Source organism: Lissotriton helveticus, chromosome 11, assembly GCF_964261635.1.
Source record: "Lissotriton helveticus chromosome 11, aLisHel1.1, whole genome shotgun sequence".
Taxonomy (NCBI): domain Eukaryota; kingdom Metazoa; phylum Chordata; class Amphibia; order Caudata; family Salamandridae; genus Lissotriton; species Lissotriton helveticus.
Window position 1 is genome coordinate 216,215,237 of NC_136072.1, and position 23,875 is coordinate 216,239,111.

Genomic DNA, 23,875 nt, shown 5'->3' on the forward strand with positions numbered 1-23,875 from the left:
AGCGGACTTCACCTTACAGTTGGGAATGAACTATCCCTCTGTGGGCAGAACCAAGAATAATTTGAATATGGCTGGTCTCTATTCAGAGTGGCACAGTGGGTGAAAAACAATGGTGTGGAATGCATCCTAAAGTGATCGTTAGTGGCCGAGGTTAATTAAAGAATTTGTTCCATCACTTTGCTTTTTTGTTGTTGTTTTTTTTGCAGTAGACACCCTAGGTAGAGCAGGTATGCCCGGACCTGGCTTTAATGCAAACTGTGCCTTAGAGCTCAACTGTATCTCAGGGATGAAGCTCAAGAAGTCTGAAACCACTCTGAAACTGCTAATGTTAAATTCTGAAGGAGAACTTGGCGTTTCAGAGTGGACTGCTTCTAAAAGTGGAGTCACAAGACTGGTTTGCTTATGACTGTCAAGTCTGGGAGAAAAATTATGAACTGGAATGTGACACTGAGAAAATGCCAGCGGCTGATAAAAATACAAGCATTTCTTCCAGGTGTGCACATATCAACACAAAGCACAATACAATGGTCATATTTGAGGATGGACTTGTGTAACTTCAAATTATCAGATGATATTCAGCAAAATAAACAATAAAAAATAAACAGAATGATGACAAAGGCGACAAAATATTTGTGATCGAATATTCCATAAATTTTTATCTCTTCAAGAAAAGTGCTTGCATTATCTTACGTGATTTTTTGCATACTTGATACATTTGTTTCCCTTTGGGAGGAACGGGGGAATTTCACACGTTCTTTTTGTCACTTAACTATATTTAGTGGCTAAATCGGAACAATTAACTATTCAATCAAAAAATGTGGCAACATGTGTTATTGTAATATTAATATACTTTAAATTGTATATATATATATATATATATTCACTGAAAAAACCATAGGTTTTACACCAGTTATAGTTAGCTGGAAGTTTTACCCGCATAAAACCATTGAAATTCCCACGTTATAGTTAGTTGGACTCACTATAACTTGCGCGTGCAATGCACTGCTGAGGACGTCACATATTACATCACTCATGACATGGTCAGTGACATCACTCATGACATCACTGATGACACCATCCAGTGAATGTGTGTCTTTCTGAAAATTAAATATGTTTTATATATGTATATGTAAAAGTTGATGGAAGAATAAATGTTTAAATAAGTGTTTAAATGGATGTTTTTAAAAAAAAATTTGATTGGTTAACTGGCTTATTAAGTGTATCTTAGTAAATACATATATTAGTGAGTAATGTTTAAATATTTAAATATATGTATTAGTGTTTCACTTTGTGGCTGCATGGGTTGGTGAGTAGCTACATATGTATGTATATGGGTTATTAGATGTTTTTCTTAGTATCAGTATGAGTGTTTGTATGGTTTGGTGGGGGTATTACTTAGCACATAGATGCATGAATGACTGACTCTCTGTTTGTATGTGTTTTGAAGACAGCATATGTGCAGGACTGTATGGGTGGATGAGTGTGTATATGTGTGTGTTACTGAGTGAATGACTGTCTCACTAGCATCTTTATCAGTACCTACATATGTTTTAATCTAATATATGTGAATATTGATGAATATAAGTGAGTATATGTGAGAGTGAGGGATTCTAAGAGTTCTTGTTTAAATTAGTATGTGTTTCTATAAGTGATTGTTTAAGAGAGTAAGTATGTGTAAGTTTCCTTAGAAGTAAAGTGGTAGTTTGTGTATAGCTGTATATGCAAATAAATGGATGTTGAATAGTTAATTTGCATGTGTGAGTATGTGTTTGAGTAACTTTTGGATGACTGTCGGTGTGTAACAGGATGTATAGGTGTATCACTACATATGATGAGTCAGTATATGTATGAGTGATTATATTGAACTGTTGGTGAATGAGTGCATGTGTATATAGATGGTGGAATAATTGAATTGGTTGTTGTAAGTGGTATGGCTATCTCCATTTTTTTGTAAATTTTAGTTTCTATTTTTGAATATTTGTTTCAAGGGTTACATTACAGTGAAAGGAGGTCTGTCACTCTGTCGCAAGGATGGTGTCATCAGTGATGTCATGAGTGATGTCACTGACCATGTCATGAGTGATGTAATATGTGACGTCATCAGCAGTGCATTGCACGCGCAAGTTATAGTGAGTCCAACTAACTATAACGTGGGAATTTCAATGGTTTTTTGTGAGTAAAACTTCCAGCTAACTATAACTGGTGTAAAACCTATGGTTTTTTCAGTGAATTTAATAGGTTTTTTAAATGCTAATTCCTAACTATAACTGGTGTGAAACCTATGGTTTTTTCAGTGAATTTCATAGTTTTTTTTAATGCTAATTCCTAACTATAACTGGTGTGAAACCTATGGTTTTTTCAGTGAATTTCATAGGTTTTTTAAATGCTAATTCCTAACTATAACTGGTGTGAAACCTATGGTTTTTTCAGTGAATTTCAATGGTTTTTTAATAGCAAATCTTTATAGTTATACAAAATAATAAATTGTAAAGCGATTTTTATATTGTATAATTATGTCATTTTTTTTTTTTTCACCCCGGGTCGCTCCCGGGGCGCCTACCGGTGAACGCACGGGTAAGCGCAATGTTACGGCGCGCCCCGGGGCGCGTACAGGTGAGCGTCCTGATAGCGCTATTGCCGCGAACGAAAACAACATCGTGACGTATCGCGTAGCCACCACGCCTTGCATCATAAGACACGTATCTCGTAGCCGCGAGATGCGTCTTATGACGCACTGCGTAAGCGCACCCGGAAGCGCATACGATCGCGCAACGTAAGCGCCCCGATGCGCTTACGATACACGCCCCGGGACGCGCCCCAGGGCGCATAGTGTAAGCACGTCAAGCCATGTGACTTTAAAATAACACTTTTCATTGGTTCAGAACTTTTTTTTTTCCAAATTGTGAGAAACCCACCCATTTCTCTCACTATTGCTTTGTACTTGGAGAGAGCAAGAGCTGTTCTGTGTACTGTCTTCATCTCCTACTTTCCTGATCTACAGCAATGGCTGCAAGGGAGTCATCCAGCAGTGATTCCGACAAATTATTGCATGAGGACCCTCCTCACCAGAAGAAAAAGGACCATTTCATCTGGAAATTCTATGACATCCCTGAAGGACAAAAAAAAGTCAATGCTGCAAAAGTAACCTGCAAAATATGTGGCAGTACTTTATCCAGAGGCAATCCTCTAAAAAAATATAGCTTCGGAAATGCCAATTTAATCAGGCATGTCAAAAGAAGACACCCAAACAACTTTGCCAGGGAGAGTGTCAGGTAGCTGGCACGGAATTTACCCACAGATGGCGGCAGCACCTCCACTGGTGGAGCAACACCTTCGGGACCACCCCGTGGAAGAATGGTTCCTAACATACAGCCGGTGTTTGCAGGCATCAAATTTCTGTGCACGCAGTGTGACGAACTGCTCTGCTATGGGGAGCAGAGTGTTACCAGTCCCTACAATTTTGCCAAGTTTGGTGAAAATCCATTCAGCCGTTCGAGCTAAAAGTGCGACAGACCGCCCTATGGAAATTAGCATGGGGAAAACACGTTTTGGGACCCCCCTTTTATCTCGGCCCCCGCTTGACGAATGCCCCCCGAACTTTCAGGGAAGGAGCGGAGCGCCGCGAGGCAAAGTTGCTGAAAAATTCAGGCTGATTCCTCAACCGGCGCCAAAGTTATTCTAAATAGAATGTAGCGATTTCCCTATGGAAATCGATCCTAACTATAACTACCTACTGGCGACCGCCAGTAGGTAATATATATATATATATATATTTATATATATATATACACATGCACACACATACATATATACACACACACATATATATATATATAAATATATATAAATCACCCCAAAACTTTCAAGGTAGGAGCTGACCGGAGAACCCCATTAGTTTTGAAAATTTCACAAAAATTCATCAAACAGCGCCAAGGATATTGGCAAAAGAAAAAATGCTTTTTGAATAGAAATAAGGTCCTAACTGTAACTACCTACTGGCGACTGCCGGTAGGTAATATATTACCTGCTGGCGATAGCCAGTAGGTATATATAGTTAGGATTGTTTTCCATAGGGAAATCGTAACATTCTATTGGGAATAACTTTGGCGCCGGTTGAGGAATCTTCCTGAAATTTTCCTTAACTTTGACTCGCGGCGCTCCGGTCCTTCCCTTAAAGTTTGGGGGGGATTCGTCAAGCGGGGGCTGAGATAAAAGGGGGGTCCCAAAACGTGTTTTCCCCATGTTAATTTCCATAGGGCGGTTGGACTCACTTTTAGCCCGAACGGCTGAATGGTTTTCCACCAAACTTGGCAAAATTGTAGGGACTGGTAGCCCGATGTGCCTTTTCTATGTCTCAAGATATGTGCTCCAGTGGTTTTTACAAAAATTAACTTTGAAAAAATATATATTGGGCTACATTGGGCTATATATATGTTAGAGCCCAAACGTAGCCCAATGTAGCCCAATGTAGCCCAAAGATGGCCACCAGAGGCAAAAAAAACAAATGTAGCCCAAATATCAGCCAGATGTAGCCCAACTATAGCCCAATGACAGAATGTCCCAGAGTGTTCAAAAGAACAACTAGAGCGCTAACAGTCTTACTTATGACAAAAGTATGGCACACCTGAAGTCATCTTGATTGGAATAAAGTGTTAACACTTAAAACATTTAATTTGCAAAGGAACAAAATGAGGGGGTTAATTTTGCCATAGAAATTATGATTAGTGCTGAAGAAAGAAAAATTAGGGCACATTTTGAGTGACTTCTCAAATCCTCTTATATTTCATTAAACAAATTCTGATATGCAGTCTCCCAAGATGGCCACCAGAGACAAAAGAGCCTGTGCTTAAAAACTCTGTTAGCAAAGCAGGCATTTGAGATTTAAAAAACGTTTTAATATATAAAAACGTTATCCGCTAATAGAATTAGCATTTAAAAAACCTTGCGAATTCAATGAAAAAACCATAGGTTTCAGGCCTTATATAGTTAGGAATTAGCATTTAAAAAACCTTGCGAATTCACTGAAAAAACCATAGGTTTCAGGCCTTATATAGTTAGGAATTAGCATTTAAAAAACCTTTGAAATTCACTGAAAAAAACATAGGTTTCAGGACTTATATAGTTAGGAATTAGCATTTTAAAAAAACCTTGCAAATTCACTGAAAAAAACATAGGTTTCAGGCCTTATATAGTTAGGAATTAGCATTTAAAAAACCTTTGAAATTCACTGAAAAAACCATAGGTTTCAGGCCTTATATAGTTAGGAATTAGCATTTAAAAAACCTTGCAAATTCACTGAAAAAATCATAGGTTTCAGGCCTTATATAGTTAGGAATTAGCATTTAAAAAACCTTTGAAATTCACTGAAAAAACCATAGGTTTCAGGAGTTATATAGTTAGGAATTAGCTTTTAAATAACCGTTGAAATTCACTCAAAAAACTATAAGTTTTAGTGGTGTTATAGTTAGCTGGACATTTTACTCATACAAAACCATTGAAATTGCTCCTATATAGTTAGTTGTACTAACTATATTTTGCGCACCCGCAATCCACTGCTGATGATGTCACATATTAGATCATTCATGACATGGTCAGTGACATCACTGATGACATCACAAATGACATCACTGATGACATCACTGATGACATCATCCAGTGAATGTGGTTTCCTTCGTTATTTAAATATGCATTATATATATAGCAATTTGCATTGAAGAATAAGTGGATATATATAAATAAATATTTGGATGGAGGATTTAGTAGCAGTGTAATTGACTGTTTACTTGACCAATTTATAATGTCTCACTAACTATAGTGGATAGTGACTAAACTGTGTGAATATCTGTATCACTTTGTCAGTTGTTGTGTAAACTGATTCTACAATTGGTTACTAGCTATGTGAAAGTCTATATTAGTTATTGATTAGTTAACTGAGTATTTGTATGGGAGTGTGAAAGTGTGTGTGGTTCGTGGGGGGTGTGTGACTGTCCAAAGATGTGTGAATAGTTGATTCAGTAGATATATGAAGTTAAAACTACATGTTCTAACAGTTGTTTGGGTGAGTGAATATCTTTATGGGTGTGGTGATGAGCAAATATATTTCTCAATGGTACAGGTCCAACAAACTAGAAAAATAAAAGGCAGTGTATGTGTCAGTTGTTGTATATAAATAAGTATACATAAGACACAATGATTGTGTGAGTGACTGTATGGATAACTGTATACTTGTAATAATGATTTTATAATTCACTAAGTATGACTTACTATCTAAATGAATAGAAGAAGTGGTGTTTGTATAAGTGTTTTGCTAAGTAAATATGTAAGTATGATCCATTGTTTGCATAAGTGAGTAGGATGACTTCAAATGTGAATAGGATGCGTGCTGTTGTTTAATGTCGATATAGATGTATAAGTATTTTTGATAGTGTTCTATTGTTCATTGACAGCATGTATGAGTGAATCCATAGGTAAGTGATTAGATGTGTGTATACATCTATGAATCACTGAGTGGATTTTTAGATACTTGTATTGCTGTGACAATGGATTTAAATATGATACTCTGTATTTTACAAAGAGTGATGAAAAATTGTAATAGTGTATGAAAAGGTGTATGGATTGTCACGTGGATGATGTCATCAGTGATGTCATTTGAGATGTCATCAGTGATGTCACTGACCAAGTCATGAACGATCTAACATGTGACATCATCAGCAGTGGATTGCGGGTGCGCGAAATATAGTTAGTACAACTAACTATATAGGAGCAATTTCAATGGTTTTGTATGAGTAAAATGTCCAGCTAACTATAACACCACTAAAACTTATAGTTTTTTGAGTGAATTTCAAAGGTTTTTTAAAAGCTAATCCTAACTATATAACTCCTGAAACCTATAGTTTTTTCAGTGAATTTCAAAGGTTTTTTAAATTCTAATTCCTAACTATATAAGGCCTGAAACCTATGTTTTTTTCAGTGAATTTGCAAGGTTTTTTAAATGCTAATTCCTAACTATATAAGGCCTGAAACCTATGGTTTTTTCAGTGAATTTCAAAGGTTTTTTAAATGCTAATTCCTAACTATATAAGGCCTGAAACCTATGGTTTTTTCAGTGAATTTGCAAGGTTTTTTTAAATGCTAATTCCCAACTATATAAGGCCTCAAACCTATGGTTTTTTCAGTGAATTCGCGAGGTTTTTCAAAATGCTAATTCCTAACTATGTAAGGCCTGAAACCTATGGTTTTTTCATTGAATTTGCAAGGTTTTTTAACTGCTAATTCTATTAGCGGATAACGTTTTTATATATTAAAACGTTTTTTAAATCTCAAATGCCTGCTTTGCTAACAGATAAGCACAGGCTCTTTTGTCTCTGGTGGCCATCTTGGGAGAATGCATATCAGAATTTTTGTAATGAAATATAAGAGGATTTGAGAAGTCACTCAAAATGTGCCCTAATTTTTCTTTCTTCAGCACTAATCATAATTTCTATGGCAAAATGAACCCCCTCATTTTCTTCCTTTGCAAATTAAATGTTTTAAGTGTTAACACTTTATTCCAATCAAGATGACTTCAGGTGTGCCATACTTTTGTCATAAGTAAGACTGTTAGCGCGCTAGTTGTTCTTTAGAACACTCTGGGACATTCTGTCATTGGGCTATAGTTGGGCTACATCTGGCTGATATTTGGGCTACATTTGTTTTTTTTGGTCTCTGGTGGCCATCTTTGGGCTACATTGGGCCACATTGGGCTATATTGGGCTACATTTGGGCTCTAACATATATATAGCCCAATGTAGCCCAATATATATTTTTTCAAAGTAAATTTTCGTAAAAACCACTGGAGCACATATCTTGAGACATAGCAAAGGCACATCGGGCTACCAGTCCCTACAATTTTGCCAAGTTTGGTGGGAAACCATTCAGCCGTTCGGCCTAAAAGTGAGTCCAACCGCCCTATGGAAATTAACATGGGGAAAACACGTTTTGGGACCCCCCCTTTTATCTCGGCCCCCGCTTGACGAATCCCCCCCAAACTTTCAGGGAAGGACCGGAGCGCCGCGGGGCAAAGTTAAGGAAAATTTAAGGAAGATTCCTCAACCGGCGCCAAAGTTATTCCCAATAGAATGTTGCGATTTCCCTATGGAAAACAATCCTAACTATATATACCTACTGGCTATCGCCAGTAGGTAATATACATATATATATATACATATATATATACATATATATATATATATATATATATATATATATATATATATATATATATATATATATATTCACTGAAAAAACCATAGGTTATAGACCATATATAGTTAGGAATTAGCATTTACAAAACCTTATTTTACTCACACAAAACCATTGAAATTCCATATATAGTTAGTTGCACTAACTATATATCGCGCACCCGCAATCCACTGCTGATCATGTCACATATTACATCATTCTTGACATGGTCAGTGACATCACTGATGACATCACTGATGACATCTCAAATGACATCACTGATGACATCACTGATGACATCACTGATGACATCTCAAATGACATCACTGATGACATCACTGATGACATCTCAAATGACATCACTGATGACATCACTGATGACATCATCCAGTGACTGTGTGTTTCTGTAAAGTTTAAATATGTTTTACATATTGAAGAATGAGTAGATGTAGAAGTGTCTGGATGAAGGATTTAGTAGGTGCGTGACTGACTGTATGAGTGAGTGATTAAATGTGTCTCACTGAATGCATGGGTTAGTGACTAAACTGTCTTAATTTGTGCATCATTATGTCTGTTGTTCTGTAAACTGCTGCATGTGTTGATCAGTAGCTATATGAGTAACTATATGGGTTATTGATTGGTTGCCCAAGCATTTGTATGGGAGACTGAGTGTGTGTGTGGGTGGCTGGGAGGTGTATGACTCTGCATATATGTGTGAGCAGTTGATTCACTAGATGTATGGGTTCAAAAGTGCATGTGGAAACAGCTATATGGGCGGTTGACTGTGTGCATGAGTGTATTGGTGAGTGAATGGATATCTCAGTGCTACATGTCAAAGTAAGTACATATGTAAAATACAGTACATGTGAGAGTTGACATATATAAATAACTGTGCATAGGAGCCAGTGAATGTGTGAGTGGCTGTATGCATCATTGTGAACTTGTATCCAGGATTGTATAAGAGAGTAAATATGTTTTAGTATATGTTTGAATAAGTAAGGTGTGTATAACTGTATAGTTGAGAAAATGGAGGTGTGATTGATTCTTTGCATGACTGACTAGGTGTCTGAGTAACTCCATGGATGAGTGACAGTCTGTGAGTGTCTGTATACACTGAGTGTATCTAAGGTTATATTAGAGTCTGAAGAGGTTTATCGTATTAGCACAAGAATGATGTCAAATGAGACGTCATCAGTGATGTCATTTGAGATGTCATCAGTGATGTCATCAGTGATGTCACTGACCATGTCATGAATGATGTAATATGTGACATGATCAGCAGTGGATTGCGGGTGCGCGATATATAGTTAGTGCAACTAACTATATATGGAATTTCAATGGTTTTGTGTGAGTAAAATAAGGTTTTTTAAATGCTAATTCCTAACTATATATGGTCTATAACCTATGGTTTTTTCAGTGAATTTTCAAGGTTTTGTAAATGCTAATTCCTAACTATATATGGTCTATAACCTATGGTTTTTTCAGTGAATTTCAATGGTTTTTTAATAGCAAATATCATAAGCTGTCGAATGTCAAGTACGTGGTAAGTAAAAACATTTTCGTGTTTATGCACACTGATCTGCTTTGAATGCTGCCCCCCACCCCTCATTTCTATTAGGAGTACTCTCTCTTTGCAGATAGTGAAGGGTAGTTAACGCAGGCCTTTGCCCCCGTTGTAATCCGTCGTGCCTGCTTCTCTCTCCATTTGATTGATTGTTCTCTTTGGTTCATTCTCTATTTACAAACAAGCACAGAGTCGCAATACTCTGTTTAGTCTTTGCAGATAGCGAAAAATCGTGTAAAAAAAACAAAAGGAATCGAGCAAAATCAGTAGGCCACTAATGGGATCTCTTTTTGACCTCCCTAAAATAGAAACATTAGGAACAACCTGTTGATAATACCAATGTGTATGTACAGAAGCGGCGTTCATTTGTGTTCACAGTACCCCTTGTTGATTGTTTGAATCGACCATTGAATTGTTCGAAGTTGGTTCTCTTAAGAATCTTCTCTGCCTGCAAACGAGGAAGAATAGGAATATTCTCTCTCCCTTTGCAGATAGTGAAGGGTAGGTAATGCAAACCTTTAACACGTCGTGCCTATTTCGTTCCTCATTGATTGATTGTTTCCCCAAACATTGACTGTTTGGGAATTGGTTCTTTTTGGAGGTATTCCCTGTTTGCAAATATACGTAGGAAAATCTTTGCAAATAGTGAAAGGGTACGTAATGCGGACCTTTCTCCCCCGTTGTAATCTGTCATGCCTATCTACTCCCCACTGATTGATGCACCTGTTTCACCCGGACCATTTACTAGAGATACGTCATCTGGCCCGACCAGAGAGCACCCCTAGTGAAAAGGACATATGCAATAATAACGAAGTGATCACTGTATCCTGTTAACAGAAACTTTAGCATGAAACAACCTGGAAAGAAAAGAATAGGAAAACGAAAATCAGTAGGCCACTGATGAACATGAACTTTTATTAAACAACGAACAAAGAAACGATAACATAACGTAATGATAAAACCTATTAATGTCCTAGAAACAAGAAAACGTTAGAAATATGCCAGTGGTGAGAGACCAGAAAAACAGTAAGAGAAACCAAATCACCCCTCGCTGTCCCACCGCCTGCCACGCCAAAAAAATCGATAGACTAGGGAAAATGCAAGTCAGTAGAACATCCGCCCCCACTCTGGAAACTTCCAAGGTGGGGCAGGGTTGCGGCTACGCCCAGCCGGGAGCAGCCCATATAAGGCGGGTCCTGCTGCCACGCCTCGGCCAGGAGATCCTAACGTAGGGTGTAGCCGGAGGAGAGGCCGAGGCCAGCGGGACCCGGCCAGGGGATTGCCTTTACAACGCTGAAGAGTTGCAGGGGGGGGAATGTCTCCTCGACCCTCCCCTCTCTCTCCCAGTCCGGCCGCGGTGGCCCTTGAGAGTTTCAGGTAGTCCCGCCACATGCTCTTCCGGTCCGGCCACCAACGGTCGGGGGGCCGAGGCCGACGGGATCCGGCTGCAGCCGATAAACCAAGGAACCCGTTCATGGGGCCAGAGCCAGGGGCGTCCGGCCGACATCCACCGGAAGCCCGGCCCAAAGACGGACGGGACATTTTTTCTTTTCTCCTTCGTAATAGCAGCGGCAACACGCCAGGCACCACTTCTTTCTTCAAAAATGGCTTTGACAACACTGGGGGGGATGTCTTGCACATGCCTCCGACCCCCCCCCCGTCCTCATCGCCACCGGCCATAACAAATGTCAAGCGGGGCGCCGTGGGGTGCACTGGGAGGGAGAGACGGTGCGAACAGGCCTCTCCCGCCTCCTCAGGTGAAGGCTTCCCAGCTGCACCCTCAGCGCTCCAGGCGCCCCGAAAAGGGTTCGTCCACTGTGGCGATGCTGCAACGTCTCGCCCGGCAGGGTGGAGCCCGTCCGCTCATGTGACCCCGCGATCGCCGGTAGCTGCCGAACTCTCAAAATGGCGATCGACCTGGCAAGAGCGGGCCCAGCATGAAGAAATGGCCCGGTCACTGGTTGACTCCACCACCGTAGTCCTCCACGACCTTGAAGATTCTACAGGAGCCGCGGGAGTCTCCGACCCCCGATGGGGAATGACTGCCATGATCGCCCGTGGAGTGACGAAACTGTATCCGCGGGACGTCGGCGCTCCCATGCTGGCGCCAGCCTCACTTTGAATTACTAGAATCCTGCAGACCTCAGTTCCGGTGAAAGCACAGTGTGACCCGGTAGGAAAAATTGTTGCACCCCCTCCCCTTTTGAAGTGGTAGTTCAAACCACCGATCCTTTCCTTTGCCCTTTTAACGGAACTTTGGACTGCCTCCCCCTCTTTTACATTTTCTAGAGAAAACAAAACATTAACCACTACATTACCATAGCAGTTGACACCAGAACTGTTTTCAAATTGAAAACCAACAACATCTTCAACAGAATCCTTTTTGTTTCTGCTGTGACCCTGCTACAGCACAGGCATTGTCCCCAGCAGTAATTCTGCAATGCCGGTAAGAATAGCTGTGGTGCCTACTGGACTCACTCACCCCCGCGGCGCCCCACGCCGTTATTTGCTGGGCGGCAACTTACTAGACATCACTTTCGTGCCATCTAGATTTCAGCGCGTTCTGCTGCCTTGGAACTATTCGCACAACAGACTGCTACTGACGACCCACCCCCAGGCAACATCTTCTGAATTTTCATAATTTGAAAGAACTAGTAACATGTCCTCATCAGGAATTCAAAAGAAATTGCCACGGTCTCTTCGTTGTTTAAATGTTTTTACTGTTTTTGTTTTGTTGTATATATTTATATGTTATTAAAGTTTTATATTCCTACTACTTTGTTGGAGTGCTATATATTTTTAATGTGACACATAATTGTAAAAAATTTGATGTACAAAGAGTCATTCCTAGAATCTTCCGCTTCAGGCTCGGTCCCCTCCCCAATCACAATACAGGATGGTTTTCAGATAGTAGGAACACGTGTGGTGTGACGGATCTCATCGGGTGTGGGCCTTGATCTACTATAACTCCTTTGAAGAGGGGTGATTCTTTACAGCTGGAGCCATAAACTACATCTGCAGGGCTAGCTGATAGCCTGGACAATCGGACACAGAGGAAGAGGAGTGTCAGAGGGTGCGGTAGTGAATAGGGCGAAAGGGAGGTGTCGGGCGGGCACAGAGTGTGATTCTCAGGGAAGAGCAGCGCAGATGGGGGGAGGTTTATTGCCCATGCATAAGACAGAGAGCGGGGGTGACCAGTGCCTGGGGAAGATGCTTGCGAGGGTGGGGAGCCATGCTACGAATCGACAGCGTGCAGAGAGTGGGTCTGGTCAAGGCATCTAAAATGGCTGCCGTGCACGACAAAAGTGTGGCATTTCAAAAAAGGCAAGATGGCGCAAACAATGTTTTTCAACACTTCCTCATTTCCTTCGAATCGAACGTTAACAGACGTTGGTGCATATTACCAAAGTTAAGCGATATTTATCGCTAACGATGCTTACCAACGAATTTTTTACCGCTAAGCATCGTCAGAAATTATCGAAGATAAACCTTGCTATTATCAAGGTTTATCGCAAATGCGATAAAAAACGGCCGCAATGCATGAATATCGCTAAAAAGTCAGCGATATTCATGCATTACCGAGCTAATGCTCTTAGCCATGTTATCCACCTCCCATTGGATAACATGGCTAAGAACTGCTCAGGGCAGGTGTTACTTTTTGGAGATATTCGCGCTTAGCGCGAATATCTCCAAAAGTTGGTAATAGGAGATATATATCTTGCATGTTGTAATGCAAATTATTGTGGTATATGGAACTCATACCATAATCTCTCAGGAAAGCAGAAACTGATCCTTTTGGGACCGCCTGAGAAGGCCTAGGGGGTGAGGGGTACTCTACTTTGCCCCCTTTTCACGTTCCAAACTATTTTATTTTACTCTCTTCTGTAATTACACAAAATAGCAGCGATAAGATGCATCAGAGACACACAGTGAGAGAAAGGAGGCCGGAGATGAAGAAGAGATGTCAAATACACATTGGAGATAATATAGTGGGAGAAGGGAAGTAAATATGAGTAAACTTACCATGTAACATAAAAATGTTGCACTCTATACTATAAGTCTCATTTTATACTACAATCACTTCGCTACAACCTCATAAATTAAAAATAAAAATGAATAATGTCTCAAACAATTTTTGATTTCTAAATATAAATTTATTCTTCAGAATTTTCTAAATTTGAAAGAACTAGTAACATGTCCTCATCAGCAATTTCCTCTTCAATCATCTCATCTGGAATCTCCTCATTAAAAGTCTGCAATGATGATTCTTGTAACTCTATGGTCTCCAAACATTCGATAAATTCGCCATCAACAGATTGATCAAAAAAATCATTCAAGTCATCTCCTCCTTGTGACAATATTTCATTATTGGTGCTGTCAATTTCAATCAATGTAGTGGAATCATTCAAGTCATCTCCTCGTGACAATATTTCATTATTGGTGCTCTCAATTTCAATCAATGTAGTGGAATCATTCAAGTCATCTCCTCCTTGTGACAATATTTCATTATTGGTGCTGTCAATTTCAACCAATCTAATGAAATCATACAAGTCATCTCCTCCTTGTGACAATATTTCATTATTGGTGCTCTCAATTTCAATCAATGTAGTGGACAATGCAAAAGAAATTGCCACGGTCTCTTCATTGTGAGCCATTTTATTTTGAAATTGCTTGCTGTAAATTGCAGAAAAAAATAATCACTTTCATTTATCGTTTTTAGTAATACATAATATAAAACTAACTTTATCAAGTATTTAGTATAACAGAAGGACTGCAAATAAATAACAGAAAACATTTTTCAAATTATCTTCAAGTGTACAACATAGTTCCCCTTACAAATTAACAACTCACCTTTTTAAAAGTAGGAGAAGTGTTAGTACTGTGTAAATCAAACACCAGAAATTCACCACTAAAAATTCCTCACAAATGTACCTCAGACAGTAGTATCACAAAATGGCTGTGGTTTCCTCTCATTTGAGATATATACATAACCAATTAACTTTCATCACACACAAATACAAAACCAAAGTAACATTTTAATTGGTTCTAAATTTCAACACTTTCAAATGTGTTTTCCCCATGCAATTTTCCATAGGACATTTACATACGTCTACAGCCTGAATGGCTGAACGGAATTACACCAAACTTGGCAAAATGGTACATCAAACCTAAGAGGTCAGGAAGGATCTACTATGCCCCCTTATGGTCATTTGCCCCTTCGCTTTGGCCTCCTCTTGTCTCTCGATCCTACCGAGAGACAAGATGGCGGCCGCTACGGACTGTTTGTAATGTTGACAGACGCCGGAGAACCAATCAGCTTCGCAAAGCTCCGTAACGCGAAAAGTACGCGAAGCGGAGCGCTGTTACAGATATATATCTTTTTTTGAACGTTAATTTCTCAAAATCCACTGGAGCACATATATTGAGACCTAGCAAAGGCACATCGGGCTACCAGTCCCTAATATTTTGCCAAGTTTCGTGCAAATCCATTCAGCCGTTCGATTATTGACATTTAGATACGTCTACAGCCTGAATGGCTGAACGGAATTACACCAAACTTGGCAAAATGGTACATCAAACCTAAGAGGTCAGGGAGGATCTACTATGCCCCCTTATGGTCATTTGCCCCTTCGCTTTGGCCTCCTCTTGTCTCTCGATCCTACCGAGAGACAAGATGGCGGCCGCTACGGACTGTTTGGAATGTTTACAGACGCCGGAGAACCAATCAGCTTCGCTTCACAAAGCTCCGTTGCGCGAAAAGTACGCGAACCGGAGCGCTGCCCGGTCCGCTGTTACAGATATATATCTTTTTTTAAACGTTAATTTCTCAAAATCCACTGGAGCACATATATTGAGACCTACAAAAGGCACATCGGGCTACCAGTCCCTACAATTTTGCCAAGTTTCGTGCAAATCCATTCAGCCATTCGGGCTAAAAGTGAGGCCAACCGCCCTATGGAAAACTCAATGTTAAAAACACGTTTTGGGACCCCCCTTTTTTCTCGACCCCCCCTGGACGAACCCCCCCCCCCAATTTTCAGGGGCTGCTCAGAAACAAAATGTGCCATTTTCCTGTAAATTTCAGCCAATTCCGTCCACAAACGCCAAAGTTATTAGACATAGAATTTTCAAAAATCCCATAGAGAAAAAATCCTAACTATATATACCTACTGGCGACCGCCAGTAGGTAATATATATATATATATAGATATAGATATAGATATAGATATAGATATATATATACACACATCATAGTTTGTCAATTCACAGTCAATTTGTTTTGACAGTTTAGTTCAGTTTAAGGGCCTTTCAATATGCTTCGCCCATGTTTTTTATTATGACAAACAAGGTTTCGTAAATTCGAAACAATACCAGTCAATAAAGTTGTCATCTAAAAGTTAGAAACTCAGGCAGTGTGCCTGAGTTTCTAACTTTTAGATGATGTTTTAGATGATGATGATGTTTTAGATGATGTTCATCTTTGCAATTTACATGTATTATAAGAGGTATAGCATTAGGGAAACATCCTTAACAAAGCAACTTTTACCACGCAGTGCCTTTACGACGCAACTATTACAATGCATGTCATTACAACGCATTGCGCTGGGGGGCGCTCTAGGATAGGGAATAGATTTAATTTACTATCCAACACCTTCCCTACTATCCACGGGGACTGGAGTTGGAATAGTAAATTAAACTATTCACTATCCAGGACCCCTAAGCGCTATGCGTTGTAACAGCATACGTTGGAAAAACTGCGTTGTAAAGGCATGCGTGGTAAAAGCATGCGTTGTAATGTCATACATCCATAGCATTAACTTGTCAACCTCTATGTTACACGGCCCAAAAAAAAGCATGATAGTTACAAAGTATGTTGAGTTCCTACCTTTCACTTTGGAAAGCATTGTCAGTCTTGCTCTGTTCAAACTGCAGACTTAGAGAATGAAGTTCAGCTTGAAGTATTTTTTCGCGTTCTACACTTCCTCTGTAAAACTGCATTTCCTTTTCTATTGCTTTTACTTTTTCTTCCATTAATTTGTACTCGTGAAGAATCAAATAACTAACCCCACAATATTTACAGACTGTTTCATCCCTAGCCATCTAGAAAAAAGAAGAAAAGTAAAACTGATAAATGACAAAATACAATATACTAATACATTTTGGAGCAGTTTTCATTTGCTTTATTTTAAATATTTACATAGGATTAATCTTGCCACCTAGATCGCCCACATGGAACTGTACATAAATAAAATAGAGTAAAAACAACAGCATACAATAACAATGAAATATTAGTAATGAAAGTACATAATACTTTCATTTCACCCTTTAAACAAATTGTATGTTCAGGTGACTACACAAAATATTCTCAAAAAGCTGTGTTTTTTATAGATGGAAAATAATTCCTTTTATGGGAGAGGTAATGCAAACGGCCGGGCCCTCAAAACCCTCCCTGTTTAGCATGACTGCAGATTTTGCCTCCAAGCTGTCCATATCCTCAGACTCCTCCTTGGATGCCTGACTGTGAAGCTCAAGGTTGGGGAGTCTTTGTGGTCCACAGCCCTACATCCCCGTGCGGCACTGGTCAAAGTTGGTACAGCTGTTGCACCAGAGGACAGGCCCATTGCCCCAGTCTCCCATACTCAACAGTAATGCTAGTTACTGGAAAATGACACTAAATCACAGAATGTTATAGGTTAGTTCAAGGACCTGCTTCCAACCAGATACAAACATGATGTCTTGTAAATTACTCTGATTGGTGCTGTCCATTGAAAACCCAATACCCACACCAGCAAATGAGAGCATCTATGTGTTGGTGGAAGCTGTGCCTCCTCCACTGAAGCAAGCACTAACTATTGCACAACAGGATTTCAAGCAGGCTCAGACAATATGGAGGTAGCCTTTTTCTTTACTTGTCATCTGAAAAACCTTGACAACTAGTATAGAGTCCTCCAGGGTAGTCCTTTCTTTGTTTCAGAAAATTATTCATGGAAGATCAAATCCAAGTATATACAGATAACCTGGGCGTCTCTGCTGTGAAAAATGGCTCTGCCTTAAAAATTCAATGGCCCCTTTATCCAGACCATATCTACCTCAGTCAGCATTCTAAGAATTACGCTGGCAGTAGTGGGGAACTTCCATCTATGTGGAATTGAGTACATTGTGTGCCTAAATGAAGCAATTATATTGCACACACTATTTATTTGTAAGGAACAAGAAAGGATCTTCAACCTGCATTAGACTTCTGTGATTTAAACCAGTTACACCTCTGGCAGAAGTTCAAGATGCTAATTCTTCAAAACAATCAAACACTGTGCCATCACCTTACGTGAACCTCCCTTCCTACTCTACACAGACAAATGCAATGTCATCAGCCTCTTTTTCAAACCTGACTGCACATCAACAACATCAAACCTGCTTTTCCTCTTAGCCGCACCCCTTCTTATAGCATCCTGCAAGTCATCAGTTAAAGCCCCAGCTCTCACAAATTTCACCAATATACTCAAGTCCCTCAAAGTCATCTCATTTGAAGATGATGTCTTACCATTGTCCTTCATCACACCCCACTCTGAACAAGCTGTCACCTAAACGTACCATTTTCAATGTATTCCTCATTCAAGGCATATTTGCAAAAGCCATCAATCCAGGCAAGATCCTTCCACTCCTGAAGAAAACCAAACTACACCTTCAGGACCTCACCAATTACTGGCCCATTACCCACATACCATTTATTGGGAAGGTCATTTAAAAAACAGGCTATGTTCAACTCCAAAATCAAATCACCAGCAACCATAACCATTTTTCTTACAACTACTAATCTGACTTCAGATCACCCTTTAACACAGACACAGCCACCATACACAACATATAATATGCCCTCCAGACTACAGGTGGAGATGAACCTTGCCTCTTCATACTACTCACCCTCTAAAACATGTTTGATCATTATGACCATCCTACCCTCATCCACACCCTGAAATCACCAATGGATTGACTAGCAACATCCTTCACTGGTTACCCTATTACTTATCCAATCAACACCAGTTAGCTCAAATGGGCCCCTTCAATTCCAACAATATACCTGTCACCTCCAGAGTCCCTCAGGTTCATTTACTGGTCTATGATACGGTTACACCAAGGTGTTATCAAAAGCCTCTGGGACTGCCTGTCTCCTACATAAGGTTGGTAACCATGTCACGATCTATAGCTCGTGAGCTACTGGTAGCTCTCTCAGTAGCTTTTGCTTGATTGAATTAAAACATTTATACGAAAATTGAAAACTATTTATTAGAGACGAAAATGTGTTGTCAGAACTCATAAACTGATGTTTGAAGAAAAAATATAGAATTTCTAAAATATTTTTTGAAACAGATATTTTGAGTTATAAATGATGTGACATTGGTGAGACTTATTGTTATTATTAGCAATGTATCTTGGTGCCACGAGGCTTAAACTATGGCTGTTGTGCATTAACTGTTAAGACATTCCAAAGTGACAGAGACGTTTTTACATTTCTGCCGTCAACCCTGCCTGATGCACTGAGGCCCTCACTGCTTGTAATCTTGCATATGATAGAAACTAACAAACATTTTTCTGATGTGGTCACTTTTACAGCACTAATAGTATTAATAGCTCTAGATTAATTTCTTTTAAAATAAGTAGCTCTTATAACACTAAAGGATGGAAACCCCTGATATAGTGCAATTCTACAGGCTCTTTGTAAGTTCCTCATGAACTCATTGGGTCATGGAGCTCTCAAAAAAGAGGTATTACTGGTCCAGCATGGGACTATACCCCCTACGGCTTTTTTTATGAAAGGAGCTGGCAAACAGGTTCATGAATACAGGGATGACAGCATACCTAGATTGATGCATACATGTGTGCTCCGGCCTTTGGGCAATGTTTAAACAGCTACAAACGTAGATTCTGGAGGCAATAAGCCCACAAAGTGATAAACAGAAAGAGTATTGAGGTAAGAGTACCAAAGCCACTGTTTGAAAAACAAAAGTTCTCATGCTTGCTTATCATCAATTAACAAGCAATATATCTATCTTGAGCTCATTTGGCTTTTACAGCTACTGTTGTGTTGTTGTCAACAACTGCTGTACATTTACTAAACCAGAAAATGGCAAAGAATAAAGCAGTTATGATCTGCCTAACAAATGTAGAGAGCTGCTATTCAACCATTTGACAGCTGTTCAAAGAAAGTTCCTAAGGGAGCTTGAATAGGAAAGTATACTTACAGAACGACATCCAGAATTAATGTTAATTTCGCCCCAAGAGCAATCTGCACCATGTTCTGCAATATGACCCCCTTGTTTATTTAACAATTCTTATTGAAAGATTAGTTAACACTACCAATCAGGTTCAAACTTATTTGCAATCCAGCTACCAAAAAAGTGCCTGTCTTTTGTAGCAAAGTTCTCAATCTCAAATACAGATGTGTGCATGCTGCTCATTAATGTAACATTCAATAAGAAATGTAACATTCAATGCACATCCTTAATTAGTAACTTTTGTCTCCTCAACCAATTTCCACAAATAATGGAAGACACATTGCACAATATTTATTGTGTCAAATTTAGTTCAAATCGATTAAAAGGGTGCTGAATTCCAAAGGGGGGACTCAAACAAAAGATTCCATTCACAATCTGCATTAACTAGTGCTACACTAGTACTACTAACGTACTACAAAATGCAATTCACAAACTTGCATGTAAGGTGGGTTCAGCCTGCCTCTCCTACGTTTTTCTGTGCAGAGATCGCCACTCCAACTGTGGAGTCTATGCGCACGTACGGTTTTGTTTTAAAAGGAAATGTGGTAGGGACAACAAGGAGTGGCTGTAAAATGGGGAATAATTATGTGCAACATGGAAGAGATTTTCCGGAGTAAGTGGGAGTTTCAGAAAAGTTACGGATGGGTTTTGGAAGGGCCATGCACCCATAAATTTTTTCAAATACTTTACTATAAGGAGATTCCGCAGTCGGGGTGGAAATCTCTGCCTTGGGTAAAGTATAGGGAAAACTGAATAAAAAGTTTATTGAACTTTATAAAAGAATAGTAAAACATTTTTATGATAAACATTAATGTAAACAAATGTCATATATTTACTTTAAATGTAGAACAAAATAAAAAAAAGCTACTGCACTATGAACTTAAATCTTACATTTGTAATTCATTGAAATGTATACAAATACATTTAAATTATTTTTCTGGAGTTTAAATTAAAAAATAAATTAATTTACAACCTAAAGCACAAAGATATAATTGTTTTATTTTGCATTAATAATTATATGTGATGTATTGAATTAAATAAAATTGATGTAATTATAGTTTACTAATAATGTATGTAACATACATATTTACATTACAAAATGTTTAAATATTTTATATTTCAATTGTTTAAATTAAATGATATGTATTTATATTTTTTACTATTTTAAATAATTTTATTTAATTTCAAAGTATTTCCTATGGACTTCTATTTAAAGTCCCTACTTACATTATTTTCTATGGAAAGGTCTTGCAGTATCTGGAGTTGGCCATGTGTAATGCTGGACTAACTACTTATTCTTTTTGGCAGTAGTACCTTACAGCCGAAAGTTTGCTCCACCTGTTGTTTCAGGGGGTGGTTATGTGTAATTCTACATTTTTTAGTAACTTTGCACTCATATTTTATGACTAGACAAAAGTAGTAAAGTTACTCAAAAGTGTATGAGTAAACGTACACGTGTAAACTACTCACAAGTGTAATTTATCTTTGTGAATAGCCGCAAAAGTATTTTTTTTTACATCTGACATTGGAATTCCTATAAGAAATGTTTTCATGAAAAAAAGGAAAAGTGCTATACAGAAATACACCATAGTACACAGACTTGTGGTGATAAATATAATATGGTTCCTATATATTTTGGTGTATATCTTTGGAACCGTATATAAGTAGTAAAGAAAAATATAAGTGGCAATGAGCATTTGCGACTTATGTAAATCATTGATAATGGTCGCAAACACTGTCACTTTTTTTTAATTAAAAGATTATGGGGCAGATTAGGATGGCGGACGGACCTGCGTCCGTCCGCCACCCCAGAGTTGGAGGGACCGTCCGCAGGGGCAGCGGCGGTCCCTCCATGCAAATTACGATGTGACCGCCACCCTGGCGGTCACATCCTGTATTAATAACATTGCGGCGGGTGCTGCTTGAAGCAGCACCCGCCGCAATGTTAAAAATGCATGTATTACATTTACATGCACAAAGCGGCAGGCACCGCGCGGTGCCTGCCGCTTTGTGCATGTAAATGTTGGGGGGTACCATAGGTACCCCCCATATGCACCCCCCACCCCCCGACACCTTGGGGGCCCGCAATGGGCCCCCAAAAGCCAAAGTCCACATGCTTTTCCACGGCGGAAAAGCCGCAGCGGAAGAGCATGTGCAATTCCTAATTTGGCTGACGGTGTCTTGCAGACACCGTCACCAAATAGCTCTCCCCACCCCGCGGATCAGCGGCGGACGGACCTGCCGTCCGCCGCTGGTCCAACCGCACTCCCACCGCCATCCTAATCTGGCGGTGGGTGTTCTATTTGGCTGCGGCGGTGAATCCACATACTCCGGGCCGGCGGTGGCTTCCGCCGGCCGGGAGTATGCGGATTCACCGCTATCATAATGAGGCCCTATATCCGGTTGAAATATTTGTGAAAATCACACAACGTGATTGCCTGAAATTCTTCAAAGTGATTCCAGGAAAGCACACTGTGGCATTGGATGGAAATCTGCATGCATATACCTTACATTGCATTATGCATAAGCAGACTGTCTTTGACCTTGCCATTTAGTCAGATTTCTCACTGCCCTGTATAACGGGCTGAGAGAAATCAAAAACAGATAATGGTCAATCACTCCCACACCACCCAAATCAGTGGTGGGTAGTACAACAGTGAAAAAGCATCCACTGGCCTTGGCACTGGACCTGGAGTTGAAAAATATTACTCCCCACAATTGCCAAGCTGACAAAGAGAACTGTGTTGACCACCTCCCCCTCTCTTTCAGGCGTCCCTTCTAATCCAAGGATATGAGAAAAATTAAATGTTCACTGAGGCAGAGCTGCTTCAGTGACACTTCTCCCTTTTAGTTCTGCCCAGGTCATGGATGGGTTGGTTTTGACCCCAGTCAAAGGGTAGTGAGGTCTTCTGGGTAAGTGCCCGGAGAGTCTAGGGTCCCCCCTCTTACTCAAAGACAAAAGGGCAATTTAGTGTTCAGCTGCCTTCCTCAAGGGTGGGTGTAATGTCCTGTGCACAGCAATATCCACCACAACTCACAATTTGTATAGACCACATGTGACGCCACCATGTGTATAAACAAATCACGCCCGCCTGTTTCAGCGGTCAGGGATACAGTTAGTAATAGTATCCTGTAATAGTAATCTTGTGCATCACAGCCACTCTGTGCCTCCCATGACACCCACTTTGGTGGGGACCCTGTTAACCCAACAACCTCGAAAAATAAAAATAAAAATCATTTAAACCCCAGTGGGTTGATTGGAATGTCCCACTCCTGAGATCGCTGCACACAGAACGTCTTACATTAAAACATGCCGTCCCGATAATGACTGCCAGTTGATGTCATCACAGGTCCGCATGAAGAAGCAGACCTGTGATGACATCAACTGGTAGTCATTATCGGGATGGCAGGTTTTGATGGAAGATGCTCTATGCGCAGCCATTTCAGGAGTGGGACAGTCTGAACAAGCCATAGGGTGTAAATGTTATTTATTTTTGGAGCAACGACAAACCCACTGGGGTGAAATGTATGCAGTACTACCATTAGCATAATGCTTTGCACTTACAGGAAGGCCCACAGTGGGAAGAACTGGTATTTAAATGTAAATTAGGTGACAGCAATGAGTTTAAATGATTTAAGGCCTGCTATGGCTAAGCTACAGACTCTATTAAAGAAGTGAAACCTACCTGGGAGTGCATCTCCATTAGACGCAACCTTTTTTGTACATACATATATATATATATCTATATCTATATGTATATATATTTATATATATATATATATATCTATATCTATATGTATATATATATATATATAT

At 39.7% G+C, this 23,875-nt stretch overlaps 1 protein-coding gene across 1 annotated transcript in view; it reads right to left on the reverse strand.

Annotated features, from left to right (window-relative positions):
- The window catches only part of LEKR1 (leucine, glutamate and lysine rich 1), a 635,278-nt gene that overhangs the window by 485,180 nt on the left and 126,223 nt on the right, over positions 1 to 23,875 (reverse strand). The window contains exon 3 of the mRNA XM_078665467.1: positions 16,671 to 16,885. Within this exon, the coding sequence (XP_078521593.1) occupies positions 16,671 to 16,885 (215 nt within the window). The remainder of the gene's footprint in view (positions 1 to 16,670; positions 16,886 to 23,875) is intronic.